The following is a 21341-nucleotide window of genomic DNA, read 5'->3' as shown; positions in this document are numbered from 1 at the left end:
GACAACCTGAGAAGCTGTTCCCAAAGGATTTCAGGCAACTGACCACTTCTAGTCTTTTTCAGGTGTCACCACTAACTTTCAGCTAGGCTAATCTAACATGAACATGGCATCTCCACATAAGGGGAATTACTTTGAATGATAACTTCTAATACTCATTAGCATAATTATAAAAATAGTCAATAGTTCTAAAATGCACTATCAGAAACTTCTAGAATTGATGGCATGTCTTACCACTGCCAAAAATATTTTATTTGGAACATAAAGACATTATACTAATACTATACTGCCCAGAGACAGACTTCAAATGATAGGTGACAATTTTTTCCAAACCTAAAGACGCAGGTGCTAATTATAAAATGAAAGCTTTCTCTGTAAAACTTTAAGCTCTTCAATAGAAAAGACAAGACACATTCATAAAATTCATTTTTTATTTTGACAAAATCCTTAAAAATATAAAAGTACTGGAAAAACTCCACTGTTTACAATATGTAAAAAACATGTAAAACTTTTGTTTACAATATGAATCAGTAGCCTTATTCCTTTCTCTTCTAAGGCAAACAAACTTTGTATCCTTCCACCAATTCATAAAAATTTTTTTTTCACATTCTGTAGCTACTGACATAACAGGCAAACATAGAAGATCCAATCCTAAGTCTAAAAAAGGGTGTGAAAACATACAACACTCCCACTTTTCTTTTTAGTGCTGCTAAAAGCCTTTTATTTTTCCAATGGTCTATTTGTGCTCTTTTCTTCAGAAAACATTCAAAAGGCATTGGGAGGCCTTGCATGATATAATAGCTATATTCTGGGGAGGAGAAAACAAAAAAGTCCACCTACCTAAACTAAGATAAAATACCTATATCTCTATATCTAATTTATTGTTATAAAATAGCATATAAAGTCAATCCTGATTGTGATTTTCCTCATGTTTGTCCATCTAAGATCAAATGACCCACTGAGATAAAAGGCAGAGCATATAAAACCTATAAAAAAATGAGTTCAAGGACAGCAGTCATGGAAGACGAATTGGTCAGAAGTACTACAGAGGTTGGTGTTATTTGCTGCCAGTAAAACCTCTAGCTGCCTCTTTCAGGTATCACTGGATTTTATTATGTAGTTCTCACAGTCTGGGAGTAAATCTAATTCTATCCTAAGCTACATCCTATGGCAAGTTCATTAAAAATAATAAAAATATTTGGTGTAAAAAAACCCCAACTATATTCAGTAAACAAAAGCTCCTGAGAGAAACATAGGCTCAAGTCAACTGATAAAGACAGATGTTTCAACATATTGCTACTGAGGGCTGAGCTTTTTGTTAGATGTTGACTTGATTCCAATTTCTTTGGCTCACTCTGACTATTCTCTTTGGTCTTGGAATACAAGTGCAACCACTGAAGTTCAACTATGACAGCAGAACATCAGCCAGTATCTTGAGACATTCTATACCTGAGCAGTGCTGTGCTCCACAGCAAGTTGAGAGGAAAGCAGCATCTGGTTCACACTAGAGCATGCAACAGTCTGGAACAGCTATCCCTGCCTCTTGACTTTAAGTGGCAAATAATTCTATATACACTATATACATGGATATAGTGTTATGGTCCCTTATTATTCACCAAATGCAACAAACTGGATTTAAGCACAAACAGTTCCTCTCTGTGCCCTTCTACCTTCCAGTTTTCAGGTTTCAGGACAATTTCATTTTGTCACATTGTGAAATCCAGAAATACCTAATTCACCTTACATGATCTTGCAATACACAAAATCCTTATTATTTGCTTTTGAAAAAAACACCAATCAGTACATGATTACTGCTATGAAGCAGCCAGAATAACAGGATCACATAAATATCTGTTTTACTTTAATGCTGTTAGTCATTACTACTTTTTGGAAGAAAGTAAGCATGATATTGCAGAAGTCAGCAATGAAACTGCATCATTCTTGAAATATTTGTCTTGAGAACTGCAGTGCAATGTCTACATAGAAGATAAATGTTATGTGAGAGACCAAAATAATAATCCCAGAACATTCTATACTGTCAGTAATACCAGGGATCCTGTTCAGTAATTTGGTGGCAAGATCTGGGCAACTCCTTCACCACATCTGACCCTTATGATTAGCAGTGACCTCTGTGCATGCAATGCTGATGGCTCAGTGCCTCCAAGCCAGTGCCCTCAAACCCAGTCAGACCTGTTAATATCAATGAACCTGTGACAACTCCAGGCATACTTGTCTGTGAGAAATGACTGCATGGTAACCACTAATAAAACAACACCTATTTGTTAAAACAACTCATTAAAAAAAAATTAAAAATCACAAAGAATATTAACTATTAAAATCAATTCAGCCTTTGCATTCAGAGGGAGGCTACTCTGGCTTTACTCCTTTAATTCCTTCTGACTTCTCGTCCCCTTAGAGGCTGGGGAGGCCGGAAGTTTCTCAGCAAGCAGCAGGCGACCTCATCCTCAGCAGTGCTCAGGAGGCTGCGGAATTTGGCCAGCTGTAACCAGAAGAGACATAAGGTTCAGCAGAAAACCCTTGTGCTGATACTAATGAAAGAGCATCTAAATATTAAAGACACTTGTCACTTTTTTTCCACCTGAAAGAACAGAACTGTATTTTATTAAAGCATGTGGGGAATGGCAATTTCACCATTTCTATCCTTATAAATGGAAAAGGATGACTACTGAGAAAATATCCCAAAATGTATGTCAATGTGTACCTGTGCATAAGAATTACTTGTTTCCTTTATTCACATTTTGGCTTCCATAACCTGATCTAAACCAGAGGGGGTTGTACTTTTTAGTTGGATTTCATAGTTTGGAGATTCTGAAATGGTTTTTGCCAAAAATAAAATAATGTTTCTTAGCATACAATGTTCCCTTGTTCAAAGAGTACATTCACAATTAACCTGGAATTGAAAGTGGGGTGCTACAGAAAGCTTCTGCAATTAGCACTTATTCAAACCAGGAGAGATTACCAATTCTTCCCTTGTGAAGACACAAGACAAGAAGTTCTCCATAACTAAGTATATGCTGATCTCAGCAGAAGCCCCTATCAGAGCCCCATGTCTAAACCTTGGGAAAGCCGAGCCTGATTTCTGACCTAAGTTTAGAATTTTGTTTAATTTTTAATATTTCAAATATTTACTATTTCTATATATCACCTTGCTTCCCTTCTAGCACAAAAATTATTCCAATACAATAGAGCATTTAGTTGTATGGCACATTGCATCATAATGGCATTAAGAGCAATGAATGTCAATGCTATCTTGCCTTATCCCTTTCAAAAGATAAAGTTTGTAATTTAGTCTCTCTGTCAGTTTCTAAAAACTCAAAAGCTATTTTTAATTTCTTTCAACCTGAAAAGTGCAACAAAAAGTCAGTATTAAACTCTAAAGCCCTAAAGAAATACAAACCTGAGGAATAAAATCAAATGGTAGAACAATATCAGTTGCAGTGCTGACAGATCAGTCACAATGGTGGACATTACTGGAAACAAACACTTTAGCTACATGCATGTTTATATTTATAAAAATATAGCATATTTCTACTTTAATACATAAGATATAGTCAAAGTCTATGAAAAATTACTAATAAAGAATCACTATACTTGACACTTTCCTACACCATGTCCTCTGAATCTGTTACTTGTGGCTGTTTGTCTACAGCATTTCACATTTTAGAATGTATTAATTATAAGTTTGCCCAAATAAGTAGCTTTTAACCTGAAAAATGGCTTGTCTTTGGAAAGTTGACGCAAGTTTTCAATTCTAGATCCATACACATCACAGTGAGCCTTACAAAGCCAGACTGAGGGGAGTGAGGAAGAGACACGGATGAGAAAAATAAAATTGAGCAAATAAATTACTTCAAATCAGTTACAAACACAATTTGAAGTTTCCTAACAAGCAACCCATTCAGGGAACTGTCTTAACATTTTGAGCAAAGACTGAAGTCACCATTTCTGCGGAATATATCGTCTCCACTCAGAAAAACTTTACAGCCAAGACCAGCCCGCTGGGTGTCACTGTTGCCAAGTTAAGATACAGCATGAAGTTTTAACAATAAACGTAAATGGACTCTTTTACGTAGTATCACAGCTTTCCTGAAATAGCCTAGCATAACCCCAGCTTACTACAGTTGTATTTACTTTCACAATTTTAGTAAATCCATCAAGTTTTACACATTTGGAATGCAAGAAGAAATTTACTACTTGTCTGCTAGATAAAAATGCCAAAGATGAAGTCTGAGCAGGATATGCAAATAATTAAATCAAATGGAATTCCAGAATATCTAAGCATCACCAGAAATCTTTTTTTCTTTAAGTTCTTTGTGGGTTATTTTTTATTATTAGTTTTTAGAGTATGCAATTTTTAAAAAAAATGAATTATAAATAGCTGTTACAGCAAGAAAGGCAACAAGAAGTCAGAATAAACTTGGTATGCAAATTTTGCCTTTTGAAAATCTTGTAAGGTCTGCAATTCCAAGGTCTGAAAAAAACCCATAATTTTGGGTGGCATTTACAATTTCAAGTCTTAAAAAAGCAGCATTTCTATAGCAGTGAAAGATCCAAAAATACCTGTTCAGAACAAACACTTATGGGCTCTCTCAGAACAATCCAGATGACACTCTCAAGAAGAGGTGGAACAGTGAGAGAGCCAAAGTAAGTCCAGTAGTCCAGGGACTTGGGAAGCAGACAGCCAGGATCAAAGTTTGTGAAGAGTGCTTTTTTCCCCTGGGAAAAAAATAAAAGGAAAATAAATTCCAGGGCAATATTATGCAAAAGCAAGAGGCTAAGGTAAATCATGCCAAAGGAGGCAGGGCTTGTTCCACTATCATATGGGCTGGCAGCATCTTGGGTGATGACAGGAGGTCCTCATCAGTGCTCTTCTGATGAGGTGTTACCTCTGTGGCAGCTTTGCTGCAGCTTTCCTTGGTGCCAGCAGGACACCATCAAAGGCCTCATGTTAACACAGGCTCCCAAAGTCACAGATGACTATGAGATGGAAGGTGTGGGGAGAGAAGATGATAGACTTTCAGTGTGGTCTCTGTGGGGCTGGCAGAGTAACCTCACAGGTTTCTGCCACTTGCTTCGCTCCACACTCACTCCTCCCAGGAGTTACTGCTGCTTCTCCCTGAACCAGATACCAGGCCAGAGATGTCTGTCTGAAACATCACATTGAGAGTCTGGCTGATTTCTCTCACACAAACAATAGGTTATTTCTCACCCTGAACATCAGCAAAACAGGGGAGGAAGTATTTCTCTCATCTTGTTTACAGCTTTTCATAAAGAATGCTTTTCCCCTGTTACTATCCTCATAGCAAAAGATTTATCAGCGACTCTGTTCTGTGAGGAATTAGACTTTTCCTCTGATCTTTCACTGTATAAAAATTCTTTGTCTACTTAGTTTTCAGCCTAAACAGACTGAACATAAACTGTCTCAAATCAGATATTGATCACTACGGATTAGGAAACATGAAGGTGCAGGGAGTAGTAGACAGATTTCCAAAAATAAAAAAACAAAAACAACCAAAGCAATGACCAATATTAGTATCCTTTTAGAAGCATTTGTTCACCTTGATTCTGATGGTATCCAAGCGGTCTGTAATCTTCTTCAGTTGAGGGTTACATTCACCAATCTATTAACACCAAAGAAAAAAGAAACACTGGAGCTCCAGAGAATAATAACAAAAATTAGTAAGAAGCTAATGCATAATGAAACTGCCTTATTTAACTGTACTGAAGTGACTGTAAGATCTGATGCATTTTGTCAGTACAGGCCTGTAACTAGCTGATCCTTAGAAGTCATACTGGTCATAAAGAAGATCCGCTCCCTTGTTGATACTATTCTGGCTACTCACAGTAACTATTTCAGCTACAAAAGAGTTACAAACTTTTCACTGCAGGGAAATAGAAACAATTTACTTTTCATGTTTTAATATGTGGGATATTAAAATTTACAGACTAACATCAGAAATTGAAATTGTTTATAACATTGAAAACTGTTCCTATGTAAGAACATTCCAAACAAAATTTGTGTGCTAAGAAATCCAGTGACACTTCCCTTGAGTCACTGTAATGCAAACTGAAAAAACACAATTACTGAACTGCTGAAGCAGTTCTTTGTAAATGCTGCATGGAATGGCTCTCTGACTGTGCCAGCACCAGTACTATCTGTTTTCAGGAAGCTGTGTCAGCCACCAGAAACCACAGATTTTGACCAAAGCCCTATCTTTTGCCATAGATTGTGTAAATTTCCCATCTGCTTCTTCAAACAGAAGTCAATGAAGCTGTTGCACAAATTTAACCTTAGAACAGGTACAGAAGGCAAAATGGTACAAAATAACTATTAGGAAATTCTACAGTTTCTGGTTTTGCTTTTTTTAATATTATTATTTTCTAGAACAAACTACCAGCTCAAAAACAAGCCATTAAAGAAACATTTAAATCAAGCTATCCCCTTAAAGGAACCTGCTAGTCAAGAACAAGTTACTGGGATACATACAGGGACAGCTGAATCTAATGTTGTATGGGAGTGCAGACTAGGCAAACAGAAGAGTTTGTCTGTCTTGAAATATCTATTAATCTGGTATTTTTATTCTTAAAGGAAGCACAGCATTCTATATTGGCAGCTAAACACTATGAAGAAAATAAGTATAAAACACTAAGTATAACAACTCTTTAGCAATAGTTACACCAACCATCACCATTATCTCTTTGGGCTTATAATGCTGGTTTATTATGAGTGCTGAAGCATTCTCTTCTTACCTTCAGAAATACAGCCATGACTGCTAATCCATCTGACTGAGAAGCTGCCTCAACAAAACTGGAATACTTCTCTGCATTCCAATGGACCACATGAAGCTGAAAAGGAAGAGACACAGACAGCATCAACTCTCGCTGAACTCAAGTAGTGGCAAACGAATATCACAATTTTACTGGGTTTGATACTCTACTTCACTCTTTTGTATGCAGAACCATTCAGTGTTCTAAATGCAGATATTTCATGAAATCAGTAAATATGTAGTTCACAGAAATGGCAAGAGCATTTCCAGTGGCTGGGATTATTCAAAATTTAGCAGCAATAAGCACACCAAAATCTGGGTGCCCAGATTTTGAACTGAGAAGTTAAGACAAGAAACCCAATGGTTATATAACTAAAGGTTTTAAATCTGTTTTTAGTATAGCTGATTTTAAAAAGTGATTGAAATTCATGAGGATGTCATTAGTATTTTACTCCTTTTTCTTTAATCAAGCTTTCAGCAACATTAATCTGCCACGTAAATAGCTAGACAACAGGCGAACACACATTAAACTTACACTGACCCCTTTTCCCTTGTTTAGCTCAAGGGAACACCAGCATTTCATTTTCTATGACTACCAGTAGTGATGCCCTTACAAGCAGCTTGATTATCTCATCTTTGATCATCTGTGCTTCCAACATGCATTATTCTGGAAGTGTCCTGTCATATTTGCTTAAGAAGATTAAAGACACTACCCAAACAGGTGGGAAGAGGAAAAGCCTGTGATGTCCATTCCCAAGTCCCTCCTGCTAAACCAGGTTTCCTAACCTGACCACACTTCATGATGGGAGCTCCTGGTTTCCAGGAAGTGCCAGGATGTACCAGTCTTGCACAATGGTCTGACTGCCAAACTGGAGAGAGCACATTCACACAGCACTTAAGTCTAAGTACTTCATAAACATTAATTACTTTCACAAATCCTCAATGGATTAGTAAATCTTATTACACATAGTTTTTAGATAAAAATGCTCAGAAGCAGGGCATGAGATTGGCTTTTCTGAAAATGGTAACTATCTTTTCAGATTTTGAACTTGAAGAATGCTGAAAAGCAACTCCATTGAATGACTTAAACTGGGATGAACCCATGAAAAAAAGGCTTCCTTTTGGAATACAGGACCTACAAGACAAGTAAAGTAAGAGCAGTTTAGCAAAGCTGAAACTTCCTTTAAAGGATTTTTATGTGAAGCAACATAGCTGCATGGTTGAAATAAGGATCTAGGAGTATGAAGATTTTTATTATAAATATCAAGCCTTGCCTAACCTCTATGAATTTCAATTTTCTGTAAAATGGAACTCTGACTTGGTCCTACTTGATACCAATGTTTGTTAAGCATTTGGGCTCTAAAGTGCTGAAACATTACTTCCAGCAAGTAAGGAATCCCACTGCAGTCAATAATAATACATGTACAGCCACAATGACACACATGCTAGCTCACAGCTTTAGAAATCCTTGAAGGAAAGTTGCAAAGAATATTATAAACTAAACCAGGAGGAGAACATAGTCCACTAAACCTTTCTTAAGTTCATTACTATCCTGGAACTCATAGGGTCTGCACCCCTTCCCATTTTAAGTTTACAGAACCTACATTGAACAACTTTTAAACAATTGCATTGTCACATACACAAAAAGGAAACAGATACTCTGAGTCAGAAATTACTTTTATTGTGGATTTGAAAAAAAAACCCACCAAAAACAACTCAACAAAGAACAAAAAGGAAAATTCCCACAGCTACTAAAAGCCCACTCCCACTCCCTCATAGCTTTGCCAAAAAAAAAAAAAAAAATGGTAATCCTCCCAAAAACAAAAACCCCAAACAAAGACAGAGTGAAACACGTTTGGGTACAGACCCGTTCTCAATGGCTTGTGACTTCTCTTTAAGGAATATATCCCATCTTACCACCGCTGTGTCACTGCAGCTTGTGAAGAGACCTTGATCAGACCATATGTTGTCACAAAGAATGGAGCCATGGATCCCTTCTGCTTTCCGGTGGGCTTAGGGGCCAAACCTTGCAGTCTTCTTTACCTGTACATTAGCTCTTTCTTCAATTCAGTTGATGCTTTTTCTTGAAATCTTGCACATTTTCCTTACAAAGGTGAGCACTGAAACCATCTTCATGTCTCCTTCTGAGATATTTTCTTTTGTGTGAACAATATTCAGAAGCCTTGGTTTTAATTCTGAGTTTCTTATCCCAAAGCCAAAGTGACATCTAGAGAGCTTCTTGTGGAGGGTTACCCAACCAACAGGTAACAGAAAGGCTTTTAGACTGGCTAGAAATTCAGAGATATTTTCTCCTTCCATTTGGTTTCTTAGATGGAAAACATATATATTTTCTCAGCTAGAAATTTGGGGTTGGTGCTTAATGGTTTTAAAGCACCTCTATTAATTCTTTATATTCCATCTCACCTGGTTCCTGTGGAAAACATAAGCCTTTAAACACTGCAAATGTCACTTTTCCCCATTAGTTTTAGAAAACTGATCTTTTTTCCTGACCCTTATTTTTATAGCATTTCCAGCAAAATCTGATCACACCACAGTGCATATATTATATTTTACTTCTGTAGTATTATGCCTTTTATTTGTCCATTTATTTTTAGACTTTTTACTTCTTTTTAACCCCAGAAAACTGTGAAACCGTCAGAATCATGTGATTTTTAAAGATCTCAATCTCATCAAAATACTCCATGTTACTTCCATTTGCAAAGAGGAATCTCATATTGAGTACTTTTCTCTGCAGATTACTCAAATTCACCAAAGGAAACAGAGCAGGAGTGAATGCTCCACGCCAGAGCAGATGGTGCACATCTCCTTGTGGCACACCACCTCCACTGAAACACAGCACCCCACAGACAGCAGGCATCCCACAGATATTAAAGTGTGGTTCTCAGATTCATAACTACCACATTGCTAAGTGCACCACAAAATGCAAAAGTCCTAAGTCTTGCACAGCCTTTACATTACACATGCCACAAATCCAGTAATTCTGTGGTTTGTCACTGAAGATGACTTTGCAAATGTTCTCCAAGGAAGAGACAATGAAAGACAAAGTTTAAAATAACTCTTGAACATTAAGTCTTGCTCTTATCAAGCTCGTCTTCTGTACTCCTTTTTTAATCCTGTCCAAAGCTTTCAAATAGGTTCTCCTTTGAGAAAGGTCAAAACATGCAACACTTCAGGAAGACCACTTGTCTTTTGATAAAAAGAGGGGAAGATGAAAAGCAGGAAGAGGAGGGGCAACATTATTCTTGCAATGGAAAACTAGTCACAAGCTTAGTGGTACAGATGACCCCACGTAAACCTTACCTCTGCCGCATACTTCATCCCATCCACCGTGTGCTCAGAGCCAGCTTCATCATTGGATCCCCAGTGGAAGTGAATCTGGCGCAGCCTGTAGGTCCCGCTGAGTGGCCCCCCAGTCAGCACTGGAAACCCAAGCAGAGGAGAAGGCTTCACTGAGAGAACAGGAGTCTCCACCCACATCCTCTAACCTCACACCAGGCTTCAGTCTTCGGACAGTCCTCTGCTCCTGCTCATAAGCTGTCTCAGAAGGCTTCCCATTTCTTGGAATTACTACAAGAAACCCTCACTTGTCAAGGACATGACTGTGAAAATTGCATTTATAGGAAGATTAGCAGGTTATGGCCCACTGAAGGGTATGCTGTTATTGCCAAGGTTGCCTTGCTATGGGTTGGATATTTCTCAGAAAACGGGAAAATACTTGTACTTTGCAACATTCAAGAGTTTCCTCTCTTGATTATATTCAAAAGAATCACTAAGAAATTAAGCTCAAAATATCGGTTTTATGAATAAGATGCAAGATCATAAAAATGTAATGTCAGCAGTATTTATTTTCCTCTTTGAAATTTGGAAGAAAATAGGTGGAGCTTAACAAATTTTCAGGGCTCTTTCCTTCATTTGCAACTAGATCCAGTTATATGAGATTGAAGCCTGAGAAAAAGGAGTTTATATGAACCTAAATAAAATTAAACCAATGCTACATATGCATTGTACAACTGTAGTACTATTGACAATTAGCCAGGGCTGGAAGGCATGTCCTGTAAGGAGCAGCTAAGTACTTTGGGTTTGTCTAGTTTGGAGAAAAGGAGGCTGAGGGGTGTCCTCACTGCTCTCTACAACTTCTGAGGAGGGGAAGCAGAGAGGGAGCTGCTGGTCTCTTCTCCCAGGTATCCAGTGACAGGACTCATGGGTAAGGCTCAAAGCTGTGCCAGGGAAGGCTTAAACTGGATGCTAAGATGCATTTCTTTAAAATGGTGGTCAAACACTGGAACAAGCTTCATAGAGAGGTGGTCAAAGCCCCAGGCTCATCAGAGTTTAAGAGGCATTTGGACAATGTCTTAATAACATGCTTTAACTTTTGGTTAGCCATGAATTCCTCAGGCAGTTTGACAAGATGATCATTGCAGGTCCCTTCCAACTGAAAGAGTCTACTGTATTCTATTCTAGTCTGTTCTGTTCTATTTCTATTCTGTTCTAACTCTATTCAAACTAACATGCATATGGGTGGGCTTTTCATTGTTTTCCTTTTGCTCATAATTTTCTCATCAGACTTAGAATCAAAATATCTCTTCACAGAGACTTGAATGTGAATCACATTCAGAAAGATTGCTTATTCATGGCAAAACAAATCACTCCACTCTCCCAGCTCCATATGTCCTCTGAGCGTTAGGGAATCAGTCTGGAATAGTTTAGTGGCTCATTATAGAAATTTTAAGTGGAAATGAGGGGAGATTTAACCAGATGTTTTTTACATTAAGAGCAGTAGAGAGGACAATAGCAATTTTTTCTCTCTTCTAGATTTACTACAAAACCTAAACCTTCTCAGCAACAAAATACACCAAATAAAGTTGAAAGAAGAATTTTTAAGCTTCCTGTCTGCTAATACAAGTAGCTGGGATAATGAAAATGAATTGGGACTGTTTATTCTGTGCAGAACAATATTTAAGTTCCTTAGAGCTTCAGCTCAAAAGCATGCATTTACACAGCCTATAAACTTAGTAAACAGAGGAGATGGGACAGTGGCACTTCTAAATTCCTTCTTTTAAGGGCTGTAAACTTGGAGGCAAATGATCCAAGAAATGTGTAAAGGTTGGTGTTTTAGCTGGCTGAGAAAACTATTATGTAGAAATGCACCAGCATGAAATACTTCTGCTGAAAAATGTGGAAAGTGGCCTGTTGATGTATCTGTGAAACATCATACAGTGATGGTAAAACCCTTTCCTTCCAGCAGTAATGAAGGAAGAGGGTAGTCAGAAGCTTTTAAGGCAAATATCAGTATCTCAAATTTTGAAAAACACTGGAAGAAGGTCAACAGAACAATTTCCAAGAATGGAGCTAATGTGGTACCAAAGAGCATAAACAGACTTACACAACCAGTTACAGACTTGACAGCCCAATTCCAATGATGACCAAAATGAAGAAATAGTTCATATGGAAGTCAGTTAATAATTCATTAAAATATGCTAATGTATTTAGTATCAACGATTTTGATTTTTTTTTCATGAAACAAACACATGGCAGGAGTTCTTACTTCACAGGGGTGCCCCAGAAGCCAAATTTGGGGCCTAGAAAATTCAGTATTTTTTGAGCAATGACCTGAAAGAAAACAAAAACATTACTGATAAAGTTTGTCAGTGACAAATATTAGGAAAATAGTTAATTACTCAGTTCATGGTTGGGGACTGAAGAATCTGGTCCACACATAGAAGACATGGAGTCTACTGAAGGAGACTAGGGATTCCATCTGTTAATTACCTGATCAACATCTGTCAGTGCTTTGCCATGATATGAACCATATCCTTGGAGATATGGCCTGAGGAAAGCAGTAAGAGGAGGATCAAATTACCATTGCTTTGGTATCAGGGGAAGCCCGCAGAGACTCCATGTTCATGCCCTGTCACTTCATGGGTGGAGTTAAGAGAGTGGAAGAAGTTCTTGGTGTATTCATATTCATTACCTTTTTTCTTTAAACTGTGAGGGTAATTAACAGTTAGAACAACTTACCAAAGGCTGTGGTAGGTTCATCATCACTGGAAAATGTGAAATCAAGATTGTATATTTTTCTAAGAGATGTGCTTTAGTTCACCAGCGTCTACTAGGTTCGAAGCAGAGATTAATTCTGGGAAGTTCCGTGGCATCTGACACGAGGTCAGACTGATCAGTGATGGTCAGCTGGTGGCTTTCAGGCAACATCTAATGTTGACAGAAAATTTAAAACTAAGACTGTTCAGGAAACAAAAACATGATGGTGTCCCCATCTATGTCTCTCCCTCTTGCTACTATGAGCTAGTAAGTCCTGAGGACTTATGGACAGGGTAATCAAAAATTAGTCCCTCTCTGGCTTTGACCCTTGTGAAAGCATCATATATTCTCAGATCCTCAGCTAAACCTCACACAGCCACAAAATTATTCCATTGATTGAAGATTCTGCACTCCTACAGCTTCAAGGGGAGATGCTGGCTTGCCCAAAATCCAAGAGATGGTTTTAAGGATGAAGGCCCTAACATTACAAAGACTATGCTAAACCACAGAACTTCTAAATAAGAATTACTGCTTGCAAAAAGGGAAGCTACCTACTCCTGGAAAAGATGGGGGCAAAAATACTTTTCAAAGAAGAAACGAGATTACTTGGGATCTATTTCACTTGTTCTGTATTGGTTCTTACTTGACACAAGAAGTCCAAGTATAGGTTGGAAAAAGGGGAAAAACATAACCAAACCTGCAGCTAAATTCAGATAAGAGATTTGAGCGATTCGGTTGGAATGAACCTGTAATGAGACATAAAGGATTCATCTGCAGTGAGAGAGAGAGAGAGAGAGAGAGAGAGAAGCACTTGAAAAATTGTACACAACACAGTTCAAACAGGGGGTTGGCACTATCCAGCTGGTTGGGGTGGATCAAACCACTCCTGTGTGCAGGGAATCCCAGCGCTTTCTGAGAAACACAACCTCGAACTTGCATCCAAATATGTTCCCACACTGTATCATTCTGAAAGGCAGGGAAAAAAAGGAATCTCTCATCCAGAGAAGCAAAGCCTTACTGTTTATAAGGAGTGCATACCCAGCAGTGACATGTGCCCATGCTGTAGGCATTCTATTTAGGAATTGGTGGAGGAAGTCACAGCGCAACAGTAAAGGAACAAACCTGATTTGTTGACGGTGTCATCAAACTCCACACTGGTGGAGTGCCCGTTGTTAAGGATGATTTTAGCAGAAGCTGGATCATAACTGGGATTTAGTGGACGGAGGGAGGGATCATACTTGGTTTCCTCAGTTTTGATGTCGATGGGTGACTGACGGTCTCCATTAGCAACAGGAAAAACCTCCTTCCAGTGGGCAGGCCCTGCAACACATTGGAGAAGAAGTCTAAATTGCTGACAGCACCCTCATTCTTGTGAAAAAAAACTCTGCTTGAATTTTCCTCATTTGCCTCTTTTAAATTCAAAAAGGATGCATCAGGAAAACACAGATCAAAATATTCAGCTACTTTTGCTGCATCATATTGCAACAGCTGCTCTCAGGACCACTTCCTGCACCATGCATGTACTTTTAAACAAGTCTACATGCAGTATGTAGACACCTAATTATTCCCACTTAAGACTCAACTATGCACAAGACACATACAACAAATGCTCATTCAAATCAGGCATTCTGTATCCAGCAGGCACTATGCCCCAATAAATTTTTGTCTAATATCATGTTTCATTATGTCTTTAATAATTACCTCTTTTATATTGAAATCCCCACTTTAAGGATTTTTTTATACCTTAGTCATTTGCTGCAAAACACCTGAGAACACATCTTCTACTGATCACTCTGAATGAGATGGGGAGATGTCAAAAAAAGTGATTGGTAGTGTCAAAAAGTGCTGAGTGGTTCCTGGAGACTGATGGCAATGCCTGGAACCTAAGCACTGCTGCACCTCCAATCACCTCCTCCCAGCCCACCAGCTGTGCACAACTGTCACAACAAAGAGAGACTGTCACCCTCTAATCATTAAGTCTCCATGCACACAGGCACACCTACACACACACTAGTGTAGCACTGACAAAATCAAAGAATGGGAACACTCAGGACAGTGGTGCCTGCATGAGGTTTGGATTTCTACTACCTCCTGCTGATGAGGAGAGATCTTCCAGACACAGATGCAGCACCATTCACCAAACATAGGTAGAAATTATAGGACTCAAGAAGCTGTTAATCAATACTAGTGATCTCAGCCTTCCTCTTTCCAAGCAGACTAAGCCAAATGTCAGCTGAAAAGCTAATAAATCAATAATATGTACATGAGAAAATGGCAAATGTCATCCTAAAATAGTAAGAAAAGCTTCACTGATGTGTGACTTGTCTGCTGTTACTTACTAAACATCAGAGATATATGTGCCATAAGAATATATGTGCCTTTGTTTAACCATATTTGGATAAGAGGGTAAAGAAAAATATGAACAGTAAGTTGCCTGGGGAATAAATTCTATGAAGTAAAGACAGAAAACAAGATTTAGGATGGAAAGGAAGGGAAAGTAAGGGGAAAGAAGAAAAGAGAAAGGTAAAAGGTGAAAGTCTGCAGGGGAAACAATCTTTCAGTATTAAGAAGAGCACAGCACTTGTTTTTCCTCCAGGCTTATAATGGGTAAGAAGCTTAATAAATCAATTTAGAGAGACTGGATATAGGAAAAACTTAATATGAGCATCAGAATCTGGTTTCACAAAATCTGCATCACTGGAAATCCTCATAACTATCTCCCTATACTGAAGATAACTGACGTCAGTGTAAAAATTTGGTTTGGGTCTTTCTTGATGGCTTAACACTTAAATAAACATGATGATAAAAAAGGATTAAAACATGTGATGTAGTGGTTAAAAGCCTAACATCAAAAGTGGATAGGTATTTTTCTTTCTTTGACTTCAAAAGAAGTGAACATAGCTCAGAAACTCACAGGTGCTTGAAGCACCTAGGCACCCCGGCAGTAAATCAGGGAGGGAAGCGCCCACAGCGCTGTGGGGCCACAGCTTTCAGAGCACCTGGGCAGAGAATTATTCTTCTCTGAGCAACACCGAAAAATACAATTGGGAAAAACTTGTAAAGGACAGCTTAAGACTTCAGCCTCAGAACAAAGGCCTTCAGTCTTGATTTGTTAAAAAGTACTTTTGTTAACTACTTCATTAACTAAACTCAATAAAGAAACAGATTCTAAGGCAGAAGATAAAAATCCTAATGGTTTGAAATATAAAACTGTTTAAACTTAATTCCTCTCACTTCACAAATAGTCATCAAAGCTATTAATTATTCTAATTACATACAGTTTAGAATATAATTTTAACTCTGTTTAGAACCTAATTATCTGCAGTTAGGGATGCAGTGTAAAATTTTATTTGTAAGAAGCACCACTCCATAATTTACAACTCACTACCATGATTTGGGATGCTTAGAAAATGATGCTTAATTTTAATGTTTCCAATATTACTTAACTGAAAAAAGGCAAAAATACATTTATGTGCTTAACTACTTGGTCCTATTGCTCTGTCTCAGAAATAACTATAGTTATTTGCATTAAATAATATGGATGACTTGCATTCAGAAATAATACAAAGGTGCCCAGAAGAGGACTCAAGGCTGTGATTCTGTCACTAGCTAATTATTGAACAGTATTATTCAATTCTAAAGGACACTATTGGTGCTTTTGCACTTATTCTTGGCTCAGATGGCCAAAATACTGTTTTGCTGTGGTGGTTAAACATCTGCCAGTAAACAAACTACCAGACATCTGACCTTTCAAAATACACAGGAAAATATCAAGAAACCTCAGCTCTTTTTGTACCACTAGGTTATATCAAGAAGTATTACTTACTAGATAATCTACCAGCAATCTAATACAATTATCATACATTTGCCACTCCAGGGAAACTGTGACTCAATTCATTACTACAGATCCTACCCCAGTGCCAATTTTGTGTATGACTGTTGTAATAAAACCGTTGCAAAAAAAAGTCACTGCATTTGGAAGAGATGTTTAAACACAGGCCATTCAATCAGATTTAATCCAGTGGGATCTCCATGGTGAAAATTTCTTCTGAAGTCGGATCTTGATTAGATGCCTCCATATTAAAATAATGTACACTTCAATTTTCTAAATATGTACTTTAAGACATATCCAGGGAGTATAACTCACTGATTCACCTCCCTTCATTTTTTCATTTACTGAATGAAAGTGATTAATATACCCATTTTTGAACTTATGAAACCCTCTCCTGTTGTTGGGAAAATGTTCTGTTGCTGGAGGCAATTTTCTAGTAGCTCTTAACAAAGCCATTGTGACTATAATTTATCACAAAAAAACTGCACCATCTGCTCTGAAGATTTCATGCCTTTTTTTTGGACACAGCACTACCAAAAGCAATGAACTGTCCCATATTTTTAGGTCAGACTATTGCTGCATATATCACTCACCAGCATTGCACACATCCAGTTCATGAAACAGATCTCACAACAAAGGCAGTTAGGAATTTGCTAGGAAACAGAACTCACTATAGCACCCCACAGTGTTCAATTTTTATCCAGCTGAAGCTAAAGATTATGAATTTCATCAACAGGATAACTTGAGACAAGCCCAGTGAAGACTCTACAGGGTACAGTTGAGTTCCAGTGAGCCTCCATATGAGCATAAATGGAGTATGTACAGGTGAAAAAGGGCTTTGTGGTGGTTTTTTGACAGTTTATTATTATATATAGAATATTTTTTATTTTAGTATGGTCTGGCCTTGACAGGATCACATCCTCATTTATTTCTAAAGAGAATCCATTGCCCAGTTTATCAAACAAAGAGCGCTTAAATTTTTAAAGTTAGGTTTGCAAGAAATTTCATTGCACATTAGGTTACAATAAGATGACCTCAAATAAAAGCAATTAAAAATTCATGATGGGAAAATTAAGCACCTTTTTAAAAGCAAATATCAAAATTATGTAATTATTCTCAGAAAGAAAAAAATGTATACAGAGTTATGGCTGGACTGAAATATCTTAAAGGTCTTTTGCAATCTAAATTATTCTATGATCTTATGAATTAATATCCCTTTTATTTATAAAATGCCTCAGAGATACAACAATAAGTAGATCAAGAAAAATTTTTGCAGCCAAAGACAATACATGTAAATAATTTCCATATATTTCATTAAACAAATAGTAAACTGAGGGCAATTGATTTCCCACTGTGGTCTCTTCCAACTTTACCCATTCTGTGATTTGCCTTTTAATTGATGCAATTCCCCTGTAAAAGAAAAAGGATTAAAGGGGCAAGAATATTCCCCTCCTGACAGGAACCTTGAGCAGCAGTGAAAAGCATGCACGATGCTCTGCTGCAAATCCACCCTGGAGCAGTTTGTGAAGAACTGCAGCCTGTGGGAAGCACTCACGTTGGAGAAGTTCACGGAGGGCTGTCTCCCATGGGAGGGACCCCACACTGGAGCAGGGACAGTGTGAGGAATCCTTCCACTGAGGAGAAGGGAGAAGAAGAGACAACGTGATGAACTGACTGCAGCTGCTGCAGGAGCTGCATAGGGAAAATCAGGAGTGAAGTTGGGCCTGGGATCCAGGGAGGGTTGGAGGGAAGGTGTTTCCAAGATTTAATTTTATTTTCTTGTTACCCTACTCTGATTTGATAGGCAACAAATAAAACTAATTTCTCCAAGTCGAGTCTGTTTTGCCTGTGCAAGTAACTAGTAAGTGATCTCCCCGTCATTATCTTGACCCATGCATCTTTCAGTCTGTTTTCTCTCCTGTCCAGCTGAGGAGGGGAGTGATACAGTGGCTTTGGTGGGCACCTGGTGTCCAGCCAGGGTCAATCCCCAAAACTTTTAATTCTGTATGTAACAGTGAGCCCATGTCCTTAAACATAGATATTCCATATATGCAGACATGTATGCTTTCATATTTGACAGTTTACTTTATGCACATAATGATTTATGTTGTGACTGTTGCAAGTAACAAATGCAGAACTCAGAGTGAACACAGATGTCTTTTCAACTCTTCAAGCAGTCAACCATAATATATAACTGCACCAGATTTAATTAATTTCACTTTATTTCTGTCTCAGTTTTAAAAGGTAATCATAGTTTTAGGAAAACTTTTGTCAGGGCCATCATGAAGGGCAACAAAATTTTTCAAGAACCAGAGCAATTTCCTTCATCTCCTACTCAGTCAAACAAGAAACAAGCAAAAATCAATAAAATAAATGCATTAAAAGAGAAAAAGCTGAGAAATAAAACTGATGCTAGGGAAGAGCACTGAAGTGTTCAATATCCATGGCTCCCTCCTTTAGTCTCCTGTGAAAGGTGTAGGGAAGGGGACGGACTCATGAGGAACTATGCACCCCACGGCTCTGTAGGACTCCAAGGAAGTAGTGAAAGGCAAACTCCACCTCAACTATGTTACCAGGCAGTCAGTTAATATAGTTTTACAGGAGAAATGGGGCCTCAAGCAAAGTCCAGGGCCACCCCAATAGAAATTCTGGTGGCCCCCCCTCTCTAGAAGCTGAGAATAGCAAACAAGAAGAGATAAGATAAGGAAGGGAAAGTGGGCTTCTTATCTGGACAGTGCAGGTGAAGCTCAAAGCATGGAAATCTATGGAGAAAAAAATTGAAAAACAAGACCCATTTACGTCTTCAGGGGAGGGGTAGGGTAGACTGCACAACAGCAGATAACACACCCAATCATTGCAACATCCCTGTGATCCACCACCACCCAGTTTTTCAGGAAAAGTGCATCCATCCAGAAAAGATGGAACAAGAAGGCCAGGAAGCAAAGGTAAGACTTGCACAAACAGTAATCCAAAGTCTCAGTAATAATATACACAAAGCATATTCTTCTCGGCATTAGTATATGCAAATATATAGCTGTCTCCCTTTACTGCCACAGCGTTTTATTTCTCCATGTAATGACAATATAAGTTATTCCATGCAGTTTATCAGAGTGGAGCCTCCAATTTACAAAAACACTTTCATTTCTACTTGTATGACTTGTGAGACCGTCTGCATGCTGGAGCAGCAGTTTGCATGACTTAAAATGCAAAACAGAGCAAAGTCTTTAAGCCTGCTGATGAACCCATCTTGGGACTTCAAAGACCGACAAGATGAAGCAAACTATGGAACAACTAAAATCCAAAAGCATCTCCTCTTAGGTGTATAGTTATACATTTAAATAACCCTGTCTAGTAACTAGGATTTCCCACCGTGTAACAGAAGCAGCACACAGCTGTAATCAGAAGGCACTGCTGGTACAGCAGCTCCGATCAGTGTGACTGTCTAGCACGTACTCGATCTGTGCACGCAACTGTTCAGCCAAACGAGCGAACGAATCCCAACCGAGCAGGCGACAGACCCGACCCGGAGCCAAGCCCGGCCCGACTCTGCTGGCGATGCCGCAGCACCGTCACCTCTCTCAGCCGTCTGCCTTGCAGAATGCCGAGACAAAAATCTGCTCGCTCTCACGCTGCAAAGCATTGCAGCTCATCCAGCGCTCCCGTGGGCGCGGCAGCTGCCGAGGCCAGCGGCGGGAGGTGCTCCCGGCGGGACCCCGCTGCCCGCCCCGACGGCCCCGCGGGAAGCGCCGCAGGGACCCGGCCCCCGTCCGCCGTACTCTACCGTTGTGCTCGTCGTATCCCCAGTGCAGCATGGCTCAGCTCTCCTGCCGGCACGACACGGACGGGACGGGACGGGACAGGATGGAATGGGACGGGCTGGGGCGGGAGAGGCGGCTGCGCCCGATTTGAAGGCGACGGGCGGCGACGCCCCGATCCTCGGGCGCTGATAAGGAGCCTGCAGCGCTCCGGCCTCCCGGCCCGTCCGTGCCTGTTCTCGCCCCGAGCCCTTCGCTGTCCAGCCTCCCCCCAGCCTCCCCTCAGCACCGTCGGGGCGGCAGTGCCATTTCTCCAGAGCCCGCTCCAGCAGAGGAAAGGTGCTGCCCTCCGCCAGCCCCGTCCCGCCAGAGCACGAGTTGTGCGGCAGGGAAAGACACGAACGTCTGTCCATCCCTGCGGTCAGCCCCGCCACTCCAGAAAGTAACGCCAAGTGCGCACCGCTGTATCCCCTCCCTTTCTTCTCCTAGGGGAATGAACCCAATTCCCTTTGGAATCGGCCGTAGGGAGATTCCACGTTTTCCCCAGGCGGGGCCGTGAGGCAGGAGGGTGTCACACAACCAATTAGGAATTTATTCTTTTATCCAAGCGCCCCGTGTGCCGGGGGCTGCCCGGGGCCAGGTGCTTGTGGCAACGCGGAGCTCGGGACTCGGCGCTGGGCCGGCTGCGGGCGGCGGCAAGGAGAGCTCAGCCTTCCCGTGCCGCAAAAGCTGGCTGCGAATGCGAGGGACAGGCAAGCGGGGCCGAAGCCGGACCAGGCCAGACCGGACTGGGAAGGGGTCGGGAAGGGACAGGGACAGGGACAGGGACAGGGACAGGGACAGGGACAGGGACAGGGACAGGGACAGGGGCAGGGACACCGCCGCGCCTCCAGAGCCGCTGCCCGCTGCTGC

General features: G+C 39.9%; 1 protein-coding gene across 2 annotated transcripts; it reads right to left on the bottom strand.

Annotated features, from left to right (window-relative positions):
* Positions 1-414: 414 nt before the first annotated feature.
* Positions 415-20607, bottom strand: LOC146442188 (carbonic anhydrase 13-like). Of its 2 annotated transcripts, XR_014850180.1 has the most exons (8): positions 20456-20607; positions 13965-14162; positions 10107-10225; positions 6769-6864; positions 5577-5639; positions 4905-4995; positions 4579-4734; positions 415-2497 (listed from the first exon to the last, which is right to left on the bottom strand). XR_014850180.1 is itself a non-coding variant. In XM_085053125.1 (7 exons), the coding sequence occupies exons 1-7, from the start codon at positions 20484-20486 to the stop codon at positions 2384-2386; spliced, it is 777 nt and encodes a 258-aa protein (XP_084909251.1). In that variant the 5' UTR covers positions 20487-20593; the 3' UTR covers positions 415-2383. The 2 variants fall into 2 exon arrangements, 1 of the variants encoding a protein (XP_084909251.1); XM_085053125.1 differs by lacking the exon at positions 4905-4995 and having other exon boundaries at positions 20456-20593.
* Positions 20608-21341: the final 734 nt, after the last annotated feature.

The sequence above is a fragment of the Lichenostomus cassidix genome, chromosome 2 (genome assembly GCF_008360975.1).
Source record: "Lichenostomus cassidix isolate B80296 chromosome 2, HeHo_3.0, whole genome shotgun sequence".
Classification (NCBI taxonomy): Eukaryota; Metazoa; Chordata; class Aves; order Passeriformes; family Meliphagidae; genus Lichenostomus; species Lichenostomus cassidix.
The sequence above is the reverse complement of the archived record's forward strand: the minus strand, read 5'-3'. Positions and strand labels throughout refer to the sequence as shown.